Raw genomic sequence first — 15,518 nt, 5'->3', positions numbered from 1 at the left:
AGTGTTCCATCCCTGACCCAGTGTTTTGTCCTCTCCCCGGCCTGAGGTATTGTCCCTCCCTCACCCAGTGTATTGTCCCCTCCCTCACCCAGTGTATTGCCTCCTCCCTGACCCAATGTTTGTCCCCTCCCTAAACCAGTGTATTGTCCCCTCCCTGTCCCAGTGTATTGTCCCCTCCCTGACCCAGTGTATTGTCCCCTCCCTGACCCAGTGTATTGTCCCATCCCTGACCCAGTGTTTTGTCCTCTCCCCGGCCTGAGGTATTGTCCCCTCCCTCACCCAGTGTATTGTCCCCTCCCTCACCCAGTGTATTGTCCCCTCCCTGACCCAGTGTACTGGCCCCTCCCTGACCCAGTATATTGTCCCCTCCCTGACCCAGTGTTTTGTCCCCTCCCTGACCCAGTGTATTGTCCCCTCCCTGGCCTAGTGTATTTTCCCCTCCCTGACCCAGTGTAGTGTTCCATCCCTGACCCAGTGTTTTGTCCTCTCCCCGGCCTGAGGTATTGTCCCATCCCTCACCCAGTGTATTGTCCCCTCCCTCACCCAGTGTATTGCCTCCTCCCTGACCCAATGTTTGTCCCCTCCCTAAACCAGTGTATTGTCCCCTCCCTGACCCAGTGTATTGTCCCCTCCCTGTCCCAGTGTATTGTCCCCTCCCTGACCCAGTGTATTGTCCCCTCCCTGACCCAGTGTATTGTCCCCTCCCTGACCCAGTATATTGGCCCCTCCCTGACCCAGTGTTTTGTCACCTCCCTGAGGTATTGTGCCCTCCCTGACTCAGTGTACTGTCACCTCCCTGGCCCAGTGTATTGTCTCCTACCTGACCCAGTCTATTGTCCCCTCCCTGAGGTATTTCCCCTCCCTGACCCAGTGTATTGTCCCCTCCCTGACCCAGTGTATTGGCCCCTCCCTGACCCAGTATATTGTCCCCTCCCTGACCCAGTGTATTGTCCCCTCCCTGGCCCAGTGTATTGTCCCCTCCCTGACCCAGTGTAGTGTTCCATCCCTGACCCAGTGTTTTGTCCTCTCCCCGGCCTGAGGTATTGTCCCCTCCCTCACCCAGTGTATTGTCCCCTCCCTCACCCAGTGTATTGCCTCCTCCCTGACCCAATGTTTGTCCCCTCCCTAAACCAGTGTATTGTCCCCTCCCTGACCCAGTGTATTGTCCCCTCCCTGTCCCAGTGTATCGTCCCCTCCCTGACCCAGTGTATTGTCCCCTCCCTGACCCAGTGTATTGTCCCCTCCCTGACCCAGTATATTGGCCCCTCCCTGACCCAGTGTTTTGTCCCCTCCCTGAGGTATTTCCCCTCCCTGACCCAGTGTATTGTCCCCTCCCTGACCCAGTGTATTGGCCCCTCCCTGACCCAGTATATTGTCCCCTCCCTGACCCAGTGTTTTGTCCCCTCCCTGACCCAGGGTATTGTCCCCTCCCTGGCCCAGTGTATTGTCCCCTCCCTGACCCAGTGTAGTGTTCCATCCCTGACCCAGTGTTTTTTCCTCTCCCCGGCCTGCGGTATTGTCCCCTCCCTCACCCAGTGTATTGTCCCCTCCCTCACCCAGTGTATTGCCTCCTCCCTGACCCAATGTTTGTCCCCTCCCTAAACCAGTGTATTGTCCCCTCCCTGACCCAGTGTATTGTCCCCTCCCTGTCCCAGTGTATCGTCCCCTCCCTGACCCAGTGTATTGTCCCCTCCCTGACTCAGTGTATTGTCCCCTCCCTGACCCAGTATATTGGCCCCTCCCTGACCCAGTGTTTTGTCCCCTCCCTGAGGTATTTCCCCTCCCTGACCCAGTGTATTGTCCCCTCCCTGACCCAGTGTATTGGCCCCTCCCTGACCCAGTATATTGTCCCCTCCCTGACCCAGTGTTTTGTCCCCTCCCTGACCCAGGGTATTGTCCCCTCCCTGGCCCAGTGTATTGTCCCCTCCCTGACCCAGTGTAGTGTTCCATCCCTGACCCAGTGTTTTGTCCTCTCCCCGGCCTGCGGTATTGTCCCCTCCCTCACCCAGTGTATTGTCCCCTCCCTCACCCAGTGTATTGCCTCCTCCCTGACCCAATGTTTGTCCCCTCCCTAAACCAGTGTATTGTCCCCTCCCTGACCCAGTGTATTGTCCCCTCCCTGTCCCAGTGTATTGTCCCCTCCCTGACCCAGTGTATTGTCCCCTCCCTGACCCAGTATATTGGTCCCTCCCTGACCCAGTGTTTTGTCCCCTCCCTGAGGTATTGTGCCCTCCCTGACTCAGTGTACTGTCCCCTCCCTGGCCCAGTGTATTGTCTCCTACCTGACCCAGTCTATTGTCCCCTCCCTGAGGTATTTCCCCTCCCTGACCCAGTGTATTGTCCCCTCCCTGTCCCAGTGTATTGTCCCCTCCCTGACCCAGTGTATTGTCCCCTCCCTGACACAGTGTTTTGTCCCCTCCCCGACCTGAGGTATTGTCCCCTCCCTGACCCAGTGTATTGTCCCCTCCCTGTCCATTGTATTGTCCCCTCCCTGACCCAGTGTATTGCCTCCTTGATGACCCAATGTTTGTCCCCTCCGTAAACCAGTGTATTGTCCCCTCCCTGAGGTATTGTCCTCTCCCTGAGGTATTGTCCCCTCCCTGACCCAGTGTATTGTCCCCTCCCTGAGGTATTATCCCCTCCCTGACCCAGTGTATTGTCCACTCCCTCAGGTATTGTCCCCTCCCTGAGGTATTGTCCCCTCCCTGAGGTATTGTCCCCTCCCTGACCCAGTGTATTGTCCCCCCCTGTGGTATTCACAGTACACAACTTTACAATATTAACACATAATAATTGTCATAGTGAATAATAATGGATAGAATATTGTCTCAGGTGCATCCTGATTGACACGAACATATAAACACCTAAATTAGTGAGAAGGAAAGTGATTCTATCAGATTCTCTGTCAGAAATCAGATCTTAACATTTAACTTTTATTAGATGAAAATAACGTTTTACAGCTGAATCTCAGCTTTCATCAGATGATCTTCTGTAAATGTTCTGAAGATGATGTGACATGATCATCAGGGTAAAGGCCCCAAAACTCAGATAAATCATTATTGTTGTTTTTGTTGTGAATCGTGTGTATATTGAATGCAGTGGGCTGTGTGGTTTGTTAAACAGTTTATTTCTGATTATTGCATAAAAACATTAACATTTGAAACATTTTTCAAGAAAATAATCTGGTAATAAATCATAAACATTTCTTGGTGTAAAATTCAGATGGAGCAGAAATACAGAAATCTGTTGTCTTTTATTTTGTTTGTTTTTAGACAACCTTTATTTTGTTTTTGTTTGGAAAGTTGTGATTTTTTTTATTCATTTCTTTCCCATGCGGATGTTGATGCGGAAGTGAGAAAACCCTAACACTCCTTTAAAGTGGGCGTGGCAGCGTGGGCGTGTACAGGGGAATGTACACAGCACTGTGTTTCTCTCCCTTTCACTCTAAATAACTGAAGAGTAATTACGAATAAGATGTACATGTAGATCCGTATACGAATATATAAGTATGTGCCGTGGTCGTGACTCAGTCGGCCGTCACATTGTTCTTTAATAGGTTTGAAACGTTTTAACAACAATACCAGAAATAAATTTCTAGTTAAACAGAAATCTGTAAAAAAAAAAAAAAAAAAAAAATCTGATCAATTTTTTACTTTATAACTTTGTGTGTTTATAAAACTTTATTTAAGGTTAAGATTTTCTTTCTATAATCTCATCTTTAATCTGAGGCTGAAGGTGAAAGGTCAGGGAATAATTCTGAAAAATTAATAAGCGGTATTCTGGAAACTCTGTGATTTGATGCTCAACCTTCTGCTCATTAGCACAAAACTAAACAGTCAGTTGTAAATGCTGCCCCTAGTGGGCACTTTATTGTGTGTGTAACTTTTTCAGGTCAGGTTTAGTTCAGGTTTTAGGTTTTGAGGTGAAGATGGTTGCCTTGTTTTGTTCTTTAAATGTTTCTCTTTTTGCTCTTCAGGAGGATTTCCACCGGAGCGTAGAGAAGATAGCATGGATGAAGTAGAGCAGAGTGGTTATGAAAGACATCACCTGAACACATACACACACACACACACACACACACACACACACACACACACAGTCAGAGTAAAGAATGAAGATAGGAAATTGATTTATTTGTTTATTTGCTGTTCTGTGTTGTATATTTTAAAAGGAAAGTAAATAAAAATCTTAACATTCTGTTCCTGTTATTGCATGATATAATATATGATAAAATAGACGGATGTATAAGAATAAATCTGTTTTTCTTACCACAGCAGCGATGTCCTCTCTATAAGTCTTCAAATATTGATCCTTTTAGTTGAGTGTGACATATGAAGAAAGTAAAAATAAAATGTTTACATTTTGCTCCTGTTATTGCTGGAAAGAAATATATAGTGTAGCATACTGTGTGTGTGTGTGTGTGTGTGTGTGTAAAGTACACAGTGTATTTCTTACCGTCAAAATTGTTGAAATGGACCCTTCATTTGTCAGCAAATACTTGTAGTAGAGTGTGACGTAGGCAAGAGCTACAGATGAGCTCAGGTAGAAAAGAACTGCGATGAAATGATACCCCACGTCCTGCAGAACGACAGAAAATCTACGTTGATTTTAAACTTTTAGGATATATTTATATAATAACTGCTGCAGAGGTTTTTTATTCTGATTTTCTGTTAACTTTCAGTTTGAATTGATTGAAATAAAAATATTTCAATTGAATTTATTTAGTCTAATGCTAATGGAATTTAACATCATTTCTGTTGGTCTTTTCAATTTAATAAAATAAGAATTTAATTGATAAACAGAATTGTAACGAGTGATTATGTCAATAGAAAGAAAATAAAGTCTTGTTCAGCCCGAATCTTACTGACTAACAGTGTGTGTGTGTGTGTGTGTGTGTGTGTGTGTGTGTGTAATCACCAGGCCGGGCCACACACTGCTCTGGTTTGCTCCTGAGAGGAAGATGATGAACCACAGTGTGGTGAAGATGAAGCAGAAGATGGAGACAAACATCACCCACCCCAGAGGATTCGGAGGATCCACTCGAGTGGAAGCCACAAGACACCATGTCAGACCTCCAAAAATCTGTAAGCAGTTCATCAAACACATCACATCCAACTGGAAACAGTCAGAGAGGAAAACCTCCAGTGTGTGAGGGAATCTTCACACTACACAGATTTAAACACGACATCCAGAGGAATGTGGAAAATAATTCAAACCGCTGCATGTTTGTCGTTTGTTTTTCGGTTTTTCTCTAATTAAAAAACTAACCACTAAAAAATCTGTTTTAGAATTAATTTACTGACATTAACACATAAGTCTACTCGTAAAACTGGTGCTGAGAAATAAATGTCCACAAAATATTTAGAAATTGCTTAAAATTGTGAAATTTTACATAGATCTTATTTAGATTTCTGATTTTCGATCTTATTCTTATGCTAATGTGGAATTGTACAGAAGTTGCATCATCACGAACACCATGTCAGCACATGCTGAAGACTCCACCTTAAACAAATAATGAGTTTCAGCCTGTGGAGGTTTGTTTTAACGTCAGATGAAAGAAACAAATTGGCGCAACATTGATGCCGCTGTAACTGTGTAAACACTGCAATCACAAATCACTCACTGATATTTAATAAAGTCGCTTTATACTCAAATACATTAGCACACCTTTATCAAATACCTTTCCTAACTGCTCGAGAAATATGTTGCAGGTTGAGCAATGTGTGTGCAGATGATGCTGCAGATCCTGAAGCTTTAATTGTAGCATATACATTAATAATGAGTGAAATCACAGCCAAGAGAGAACACAGTGAGAACATCTTCAGGAGAACCATTTAAACAGCCCTGGAGCTGGAGAGCTCTTAGACGTTCCTAAGATCAGTCTGAGAACATGTTCCACACCCTGAGCTTCAGTTAATGCAGGTGTGCACATCAACAATAATCATAAAGAAGAACCTGATCAGGCTGAAGAACCTGGCCAATAATGAGGAACCTGTGAAGCCTGGACTCCACTGAGGTTCTCACAGAGTGGAAGAAGGAGATCATCATGTCTAATTTCTGTATTAAATGTACTGAATATTTCTCCTCCCTCTGTGAGTTAATTTGAACAATAAAGTACTTTATTACTCCCTACAACTCATTTAACTCAATGTTGTGTCAGTCAGCTGATCATTGGTGTGTGTGATGTCAGGGGCTCGTCTCTAAAAGCTGCAACTCATCATGCTAAGGTGTGTAAGAACCGGTCCTAGCAGAAGGAAGGAGAGAAAGAGGTGTGTGTGTGTGTGTGTGTACAAGACTTTGACAGAAAGGAATTAGTGTTGGGTCTGTGCTGAACTCAGAGTTTGCGATGACCCATTAGTTCATCAGGAGCTCTCGGTTACACAATTATAAACTGGTGTAGAAAGGACATTATTTACATTTACATTTTTTATTTTAAATAATAATTATTTTATCTTAAATCGAAAAGTGTTTTGAGATGTTTGCATAAAATATTCAGGATAATTAAAACTTCTAAGAGAAGCTGCAGGATTAGATTTTAGAGATAATTCACTAAAACACACACGTTGTCATGTTAAAATTCACTATAATTCCACAGAATTGTTCCAGTTAAAAGTCTCTACAGCTGAAGGTTTGGTCCAGTTATAAACCTGAGGAAACACTTTGAAGTTACTGAACTGGAAATTCCAGCAGCATCGGAATCGGCGCCAGCTTTTGTGTTGTGTTTAAATATTCCGTTTAGTGTTCAGCTTTATGTACACACACACAAATAGCTTTGTGTTAATGAATTTCTGTCAGAAACGCACAACATGACAGTAGTCTAATGCATACCAGGTCTATTCAGAGCAGCAGGCTGTTAGATCAGACGTGACATAATGTCTGACAGTTCAGGGAATTTATTTACACTCTGAATAACACACTTTGTCACTGCACTGTGACTGTACACACTAAAGGAGAAAAGTTACATAAAGCAATTAACATTTACAACCTTACACAAACAGCCAGAGAACAAACTGAACATTTAACTAACAACAAAAATAGTTACAATTTAATCTGTCTGTCTGTCTGCCTCTCTGTCTGTCTATCTGTCTGCCTGTCTGTCTGTCTTTCTGTCTGTCTGTCTGTCTGTCTGTGTCTGTCTGCCTCTCTGTCTGTCTGTCTGTCTGTCTCTCTGTCTGCCTGTCTGTCTGCCTCTCTGTCTGCCTGTCTGTCTTCCTGTCTGTCTGTCTCTCTGTCTGTCTGTCTGTCTGTCTCTCTGTCTGTCTGTCTGTATGTCTGTCTGTCTGTCAGTCTCTCTGTCTGTCTGTCTGTCTGTCTGTCTCTCTGTCTGCCTGTCTGTCTGCCTCTCTGTCTGCCTGTCTGTCTTCCTGTCTGTCTGTCTCTCTGTCTGTCTGTCTGTATGTCTGTCTGTCTGTCAGTCTCTCTGTCTGTCTGTCTGTCTGCACTTGACTAATAGTTTAAGTTGTGAAAATAAAGCAAAGTGCAGAAAGTTTCCACAGAAACAGGACATTAAATATCTTTGATCTTCACCTCCAGCAGTCTCAGAAGAACAGAAGAACATTTCTTATACATTTGTGTACAATGTTTAATATTTATAACATCTATTGTTTATCCCCATATCTACATCTAATTTATACACCTGTTACATGCATAGTGTGTAATAGAGGTGTGTGTGTGTGTGTGTGTGAGAGAGAGAGATGTTACTTACAAATTCAGGGATGAAGAAGATGTCAGGAATTGTGGTGAAAATCTTACACCCACTGGGAAGTCCATTATTGGTCACTGCAGAAGCCATAATCCTACAAGTCGTGTATATATGTGTGTGTGTGTGTGTGTGTGTGTGTGTGTGAAATTCTGTGTGTTTGTGTCAACTATTGTGACTGAAAGCAAGTTCACAGAGATGTTGGGTGGTTTATAAAGCTGTTTTTTCTCCTCTCCTCCTCCACTCCTTGTCATCCACCTGCTCCTCCTCCTTTACTGTCTTTTGTTTTCATTTAATTCACATGGCCACGGCTCTGGAGGAGAAGGTGTGGTGTGGACTGGTTGGATGGGTGTAATCACTTGTTTCCACAATAATGGCGTGTGTGTGTGTGTGTCTGTGTCTGTGTGTGTTTGTGTCTGTGTTTGTGTCTGTGTGTGTGTGTTTGTGTGTGTATCTGTGTGTTTGTGCCTGTGTGTGTGTTTGTGCGTGTGCGTGTGTGTGCACAGACTGCAGTGGCCACGACATCCTGTGTTCTCTGTGGAGTCTCATAAGTTTACATCAATATAAAAATTATTATATTTACCTTAAACTCCTGATTATTTCTTTATGTTGCTCTCAGGCCCTTTCACATTGTGTGTGTGTTTGGTCACCTTCCTCATTCACACACACACACACACACACACACACACACAGAATTCTTTTACTTTCTTTGTCAGTTACATTTTCTTTCTGTTTTAATAGAGATAACTAACACAAAGCTTAAAGTTAACCCTAACTGCAGTAACTAACTCTAGTCTATAACTGTAACTAGTCTGTGATATTTATGTCACTCAACATGACCAGGAACCAGAAACAACAAACACCAAACACTAACACTAACACCAACACTAACAGTAACACCAACCTCAGACTGGTGTTTGTGTTAGTTATAAAAAGGACACCATTCCAAAATGTCTGACACTAACATTAATGTTGCTGGAGACTTTACTGTACCTAACCACACCCACACTAACACCAACACTAACCACACTCACACTAACCAACACTAACACTAACTTTACTCACACTAACACCAACACTATCCATATGCACACTAACACCAACACTATCCATATGCACACTAACACCAACACTATCCATATGCACACTAACTTTACTCACACTAACACCATCACTAACACTGAGACTAATTAATATTTTGTCATCCAAACCTCAGTGCAACCTCAGCACTCTTATGTATTGCTATCAATATCATCTGAAGCTGTCAAAGTACAACCTTTAGAAGCTCACAAGTATGAGGAAATATATCAGGTAAAAAATTAACAAGGGTCTAAACAGAAAGCCCTATGCATAAACACACTCACACACCTCTTTCTCTCCTTCCTCCTGCTAGGACCGGTTCTTACACACCTTAGCATGATGAGTCGCAGCTTTTAGAGACGAGCCCCTGACATCACCCACACCATCAGTGTTTCAGTGTAAAAACGCTCTCTGTTTGTTTCTGTCAGCTGGTTACCCACGGCAACAGGATACAAAATGTGTTTTAATGTTCTTAAAAAAAAAAAAATAAAAAAAAAAAATTTATTTGGTTTAATGAATTTGTTCCTTTTCTTTTTTTCAGTGTTTTGTCATCTTGTTTAGTTTTAGTCCTGCACGTTCAGAAACACTCATCACCTATTACGTATTATGTAGATGAGGATAACACAACCTGAAGTGTGTAACACACAAAACACACACTCTGAATCAAAGTCTCACGATGTTGGACAAAGGCGAATGAGGATCCAAATGCAGTTTTAGACTTTTACTAAACCAAGACAAGAAACAGGCAAACAAACAGAGCAGAATACAGAGCACACAGGAGATGGGAACATTAACACCAACTTACAACGACCAACACCAGGGAAGTGAACAAACAATGACAAAGCGGAACTAATTAGAGACAAAGACAACACACCTGAAGGAGAGAAGGAGTACAATTAATGTCCATGGAAACCAAAGAGTGGGCGGAGCAAACAATTAACAACCGGGAAAGACAGCAGACAGAAACAGGACAGAAACACAGACAGACTCATTACAGAGCCCCCCCAGGAGTGGATTCCAGACACTCCAACGCAGAACCGGAGGGTGGTGGAGCAGAGGCGGAACAGGGGGCGGGAAGGCGGGCCAGGTCCATGTGGCGGCAGAGGGCAGGGCAGAGCTGGCGAAGCTGGAGGCCAGGGCGGAGCCGGCAGAGCAGGAGACCAGGGCGGAGCCGGCAGAGCCAGCGACCAGAGCGGGACTGGAGACCAGGGTGGTGCTGCAGGCAGAGCCAGCGACCAGAGCAGGACTGGAGACCAGGGTGGTGCTGCAGGCAGAGCCAGCGACCAGAGCAGAGTTGGCGGCCAGGGTGGTGCTGGAGGCGCTTTGAACCTATAAGGATGGACAGGAGAGGGAGAGACTGACAGAGACAGGGAGACAAAACTGGGGACTGATAGAGCAGATAGGCAGAGCCATTCGGTATCAAGCCCTTCAGACAGGACAGAGAGTCTACGGGGCTTGGGCGCAACCATACTCTCTGGTTCCGTCGACCCGGTCGGTTCAGCTGGTTCTGTCAACCTGGTAGGCCCGGCTGGTTCTGTTGACCCGGTCGGACCCATCGACCCGGTCGGTTTGGCTGGTTTTTTCGACCTGGTTGACCCGGCTGGTTCTGTTGACCCGGTCGGTTCCGTTGACCCGGTCGGTCCGGCTGGCTCGGTTGACCCGGTCGGTCCCATCGACCTGGTCTGTTCGGCTGGTTCTGTCGACCTGGTAGGCCCGGCTGGTTCTGTCGACCCGGTCGGATCCAGTGTCTCAGCGGGTTCGGCTGCTTCGGCAGGTTCGGGTGCTTCGGCAGGTTCGGGCGCTTCGGGTGCCTTAGGTGCTCCAGCCGGTGCCGTAGGGATGCCGGCCGCCTGAACCGGCACCATCGGGGTGTCCGCCAGCTTGGCGATCAGCCGGTTCCCCCGGGCCTCGCCCGAGCTTTCCGGTTTGGCACCCATGTGGCTCCAGCCGGTGCCGTAGGGATGCCGGCCGCCCGAACCGGCACCATCGGGGTGTCCGCCAGCTTGGCGATCAGCCGGTTCCCCCGGGCCTCTCTCTCACGATGTTGGACAAAGGCGAATGAGGATCCAAATGCAGTTTTAGACTTTTACTAAACCAAGACAAGAAACAGGCAAACAAACAGAGCAGAACACAGAGCACACAGGAGACAGGAACATTAACACCAACTTACAACAACAACCAACACCATGGAATCAATCAATCAATCAATCAACTTTTATTTATAGAGCACCTTACAACAGCCAAAAGGAGCACAAGGTGCTTTCCAGAGAAACAGCAATAAAAACAATAAAAATCAATAAGAACACAAAGAACATAAAATAGCAGTTGAAACAGGGTCTACATGTTAAAAGCTTGTTTGAATAAATGAGTTTTCAACTGCGATTTAAAAACACTCAGCACAGTAATGGATCGTAAGTGTGCTGGAAGTGCATTCCACAGCTTTGGACCCATGATGGCAAATGACCGGCCTCCAAACTTCTCATATTTGTATTTGGGAATGAACAGAGAGGTATGTCCAGAGGAGCGGAGAGTTCTGGCTGGTTTGTAGACTTTTATTAATTCGGCGAGGTAGGCTGGGGCAAGACCATTGATGGCCTTAAACACAAAAAGAAGGATCTTATACTCCACCCTAAACCGCACCGGAAGCCAGTGAAGCGAGTGGAGGACAGGGGTGATGTGTGAGCGTTTGGAGGTGTTGGAGAGAAGACGTGCTGCCGCGTTTTGTACCATTTGAAGCCGATTGAGAAGTGATTGGTTAAGTCCAGTGTAGAGAGCATTACAGTAGTCAATCCTAGAACTGATGAAGGCATGTATAGCTTTTTCAATGTCCGCTTGAGACAAAAATGATTTTACTTTGCTGAGTAGTCTTAGCTGGTAAAAGCTCGCCTTCACTACTGCACTGATCTGCTTATCGAAGTGCATACTCTTGTCAAAGAGAACACCCAGGTTACGCACGGTAGGAGCAAACTGAGGTGTTAGAGGACCAAAACTAAAAGAACTGCTGTGAACAAACAGAGGGAAGGGAAGTGAACAAACAGAGTATATATAGCTGACAGGAACCAATGACAAAGCGGAACTAATTAGAGACAAAGACAACACACCTGAAGGAGAGAAGGAGTACAATTAATGTCCATGGAAACCAAAGAGTGGGCGGAGTAAACAATTAACAACCGGGAAAGACAGCAGACAGAAACAGGACAGAAACACAGACAGACTCATTACACAAAGCTCTTGGTCAGAAAAGGTGATTTATATATAACTATTATATTATATACATACAAAACCCCCCCAAAAATGTCCTCACACTTTGAATTTCCCCACAGCCCAAAAATAAACACACCCCATCAGCGTTCCTCTTTCTCACTGTAAGCACTGTGTGTTTCCTTCACTCTGTAATCCAGCTGGGATTATAATTCAGAGAGATGGAAATGGTTTCTGCAGTAGCATCACTGTGAGTTATTAAGGTTGTATTGTTAAGGTGGGGGGTGGGGGGGGCACGGTGGCTTAGTGGTTAGCACGTTCGCCTCACACCTCCAGGGTTGGGGGTTCGATTCCCGCCTCCACCTTGTGTGTGGAGTTTGCATGTTCTCCCCGTGCCTCGGGGGTTTCCTCCGGGTACTCCGGTTTCCTCCCCCGGTCCAAAGACATGTATGGTAGGTTGATCATTGAGCGGTAGAAAATGAGTGAGTGAGTGGGTGTGTGTGTGTGTGTGTGTGTGAAAAGGCTTGTGTTTCAGCAGATCCCTACATCTCACAATACTCATCAAAATCCTTAAATTTAGCTTGACATTGCTACTTGTACCCACTGAGAGACCATGGAGATAAACATCGTAGATAGACTTCATGTTTGAGCTAAAATGAAGCTTCTGCTTACACAACTGCACTTTTAGACCAGAGGAATGATTTATAATCCCACTCTCAGTGTTTATAATGATTTATAATCCCACTCTCAGTGTTTATAATGATTTATAATCCCACTCTCAGTGTTTATAATGATTTATAATCCCACTCTCAGTGTTTATAATGATTTATAATCCCACTCTCAGTGTTTATAATGATTTATAATCCCACTCTCAGTGTTTATAATGATATAATCCCACTCACAGAGGTGGGAGTAAATCACACATGTGCAAGTCACAAGTAAGTCTCAAGTCTTAACCTTCAAGTCTCAAGCAAGTCCGAGTCAATTTTTGTGAGTGTCAAGTCAAGTCACTGCTTTATGTCAAGCAATTCAAGTCAAGTCATAGCTTGAGTCAAGCAAGTCACTGGCAAGTCATACAGATGTCTGATAATTTAACTAAATGTATATATTAAAGTTAAATCTACAGTATTTATGGTATTTACAGTATTTAAAACTCTGAGAGTTTTATTTGCAACAAAAAAGTTGCAAGAGTTGTGAATACAATAAAAATCTAAAAATGAATAAAAATCAAAACTACAAAGAATAAGATGTAAATGTAACTGAAATAAGGCCAACATAAAAGCATGAAAAGTTTCAATATGCCTCAAACATGGCAGAAGACCATGGAACAGACATTCCCTTTTAGTGGGACATGAACATATCCTTAAATTAGATCCTTCGTTTTTAACAACAGAATAACAACAACAATCAATCACGTCAACCAAAAAACATAAATTATTGAACAAACCTTGAAGTGAATTAACTAGTGGGGGGGGGAGAGAGAGAGAGAGAGAGAGAGAGAGAGAGAGAGAGAGAGAGAGAGAGAGAGAGAGAGAGAGATGATTGGAGTGAGTGTAATTTATTAATTAAAGGGACAGTTCACCTAAAAATGAAATGAATGAATGAAAATTCTGTCATCTTTTTCTCACCCTTATGATGTTACAAACCTGTATAAATGTCTTTGTTTTGATGAACACACATGTAGATATTTTGAGGAATGTTTATAACCAAACCCTTCATGAGCCCCATTCACTTCTATAGTGGGAAAAAATACTATAGAAGTGAATGTGGCTCATGAATGGTTTGGTTACAAACATTCCTTAAAATATCTTCCTCCATGTTCATCTAAACAAAGACATTTATACAGGTTTGTAACATCATGAGGGTGAGAAAATGATGACAGAATTTTCATTTTTGTGTGAACTGTCCCTTTAAATCGAATGTGTGTGCGTGTGCATGTGAGACAAGAATATGGCTGTGCTTGCAACTCTGAAGTTTTTTATTTTTATATTTAGGGCCTGAGCACCGAATGGTGCGAAGCCCTATTGTTTTTCCTCGGGAGTATTATTTTTTTTTTTTTTTTTTTTTTTTTTTTTTTTTTCCCACACATTGGCCAATTGGGGTCCCTTAACATGCTCGAAAACTCTTGAAATTTGGCACACACGTCAGAGTCGCGCGACACTAGGATTGGACAAAGGTTGGAATACGGGCGTGGCAGGGGGGCTCTGTAGCGCCCCCTGTAATGCAAAAACAAACATTGGTGCACAGATCGGGCAATTATGTACGCACATGTACGAGAGTTGGTACGCATATAGATCTCATCGACCCGAACAACTTTCGCGCTCTAAACTATGAGCTCCGCCCAACAGGAAGTCGGCCATTTTGGATTGTTTTATAAGTGCATGCGGTGAACTTTTAAATACTCCTCCTAGGGAATTCATGCGATTGACATCAAACGTTGTGAACATGATGCCGAGACATTGCACTTGCTAAATTGTGAAGGGATTTTTGATATCTCGAACGGTGCTGCCATGGCGAGGCGACAAAGTTATGGCGAATTCAGAGAAACAGGAAGTGTCTAATATCTAAAGCAAAAAATGTCTTATTGGGATGACACGCGGTGTGTATGTTCGGCCAAGGATTCCGATCGCATCGATGTGCTTATTGTGAATCTCGGACATAGCGCCACCAACAGGCGCCAGGAAGTGTGTCAGTCACAACAGTTGCATGTGGTGAACTTTTAAATACTCCTCCTAGGGAATTCATGCGATTGACACCAAAAGTGGTGAACATGATGCCAAGACATTGCACTTGCTAAATTGCGAAGGGATTTTTGATATCTCGAACGGTGCTGCCATGGCGAGGCGACAAAGTTATGGCGAATTCAGAGAAACAGAAAGTGTCTAATATCTAAAGCAAAAAATGTCTTATTGGGATGACACGCGGTGTTTATGTTCGGCCAAGGATTCCGATCGCATCGATATGCCTGTTGTGAATCTCGGACATAGCGCCACCAACAGGCACCAGGAAGTGTGTCAGTCACAAAGGTGGATTTTTTCACAGTTGCATGCAATGGACTTTTATATACTCCTCCTAGGGAATTCATGCGATTGACATCAAACGTGGTGAACATGATGCCGAGACATTGCACTTGCTAAATTGCGAAGGGATTTTTGATATCTCGAACGGTGCTGCCATGGCGAGGCGACAAAGTTATGGCGAATTCAGAGAAACAGAAAGCGTCTAATATCTAAAGCAAAAAATGTCTTATTGTGATGACACGCGGTGTGTATGTTCGGCCAAGGATTCCGATCGCATCTATGTGCTTATTGTGAGTCCCAGGTATAGCGCCACCAACAGGCCCCAGGAAGTGTGTCAGTCACAAAGGTGGATTTTTTGTCAGCTTCATGCGGTAAACTTTTAAATACTCCTCCTAGGGGATTCATGCAATTGAGACCAGACTTGGCCACCATGACGCAGAGATATTGCAGATGCGAAATTGCGAACGGATTTTTGATATCTCAAACACTGTTGCCATGGCATCGTGTCAAAATTTACT

The 15,518-nt window shown here is 44.2% G+C and overlaps 1 protein-coding gene across 1 annotated transcript; it reads right to left on the bottom strand.

Annotated features, from left to right (window-relative positions):
* Nucleotides 1-3,106: 3,106 nt before the first annotated feature.
* On the bottom strand, nt 3,107-7,896 carry LOC132852578 (myelin and lymphocyte protein-like). The gene is made up of 5 exons (XM_060879843.1): nt 7,706-7,896; nt 4,918-5,082; nt 4,456-4,578; nt 4,270-4,311; nt 3,107-4,047 (listed from the first exon to the last, which is right to left on the bottom strand). The coding sequence occupies exons 1-5, from the start codon at nt 7,790-7,792 to the stop codon at nt 3,973-3,975; spliced, it is 492 nt and encodes a 163-aa protein (XP_060735826.1). The 5' UTR covers nt 7,793-7,896; the 3' UTR covers nt 3,107-3,972.
* Between the last annotated feature and the right edge of the window lie 7,622 nt (nt 7,897-15,518).

Source organism: Tachysurus vachellii, chromosome 10 (assembly GCF_030014155.1).
Source record: "Tachysurus vachellii isolate PV-2020 chromosome 10, HZAU_Pvac_v1, whole genome shotgun sequence".
In the NCBI taxonomy this organism is placed as follows: Eukaryota; Metazoa; Chordata; class Actinopteri; order Siluriformes; family Bagridae; genus Tachysurus; species Tachysurus vachellii.
The sequence above is the reverse complement of the archived record's forward strand: the minus strand, read 5'-3'. Positions and strand labels throughout refer to the sequence as shown.

Excerpts from the sequence above, each read along its gene's own strand:
- LOC132852578 (XM_060879843.1), bottom strand. The coding sequence starts at position 7,792 with ATGGCTTCTGCAGTGACCAATAATGGACTTCCCAGTGGGTGTAAGATT. Across the intron at positions 4,579-4,917 it reads GCAGTGTGTGGCCCGGCCTG|GACGTGGGGTATCATTTCAT; the intron begins GTGATTACACAC and ends GTCGTTCTGCAG. Across the intron at positions 4,312-4,455 it reads CCATTTCAACAATTTTGACG|GATCAATATTTGAAGACTTA; the intron begins GTAAGAAATACA and ends CTCAACTAAAAG.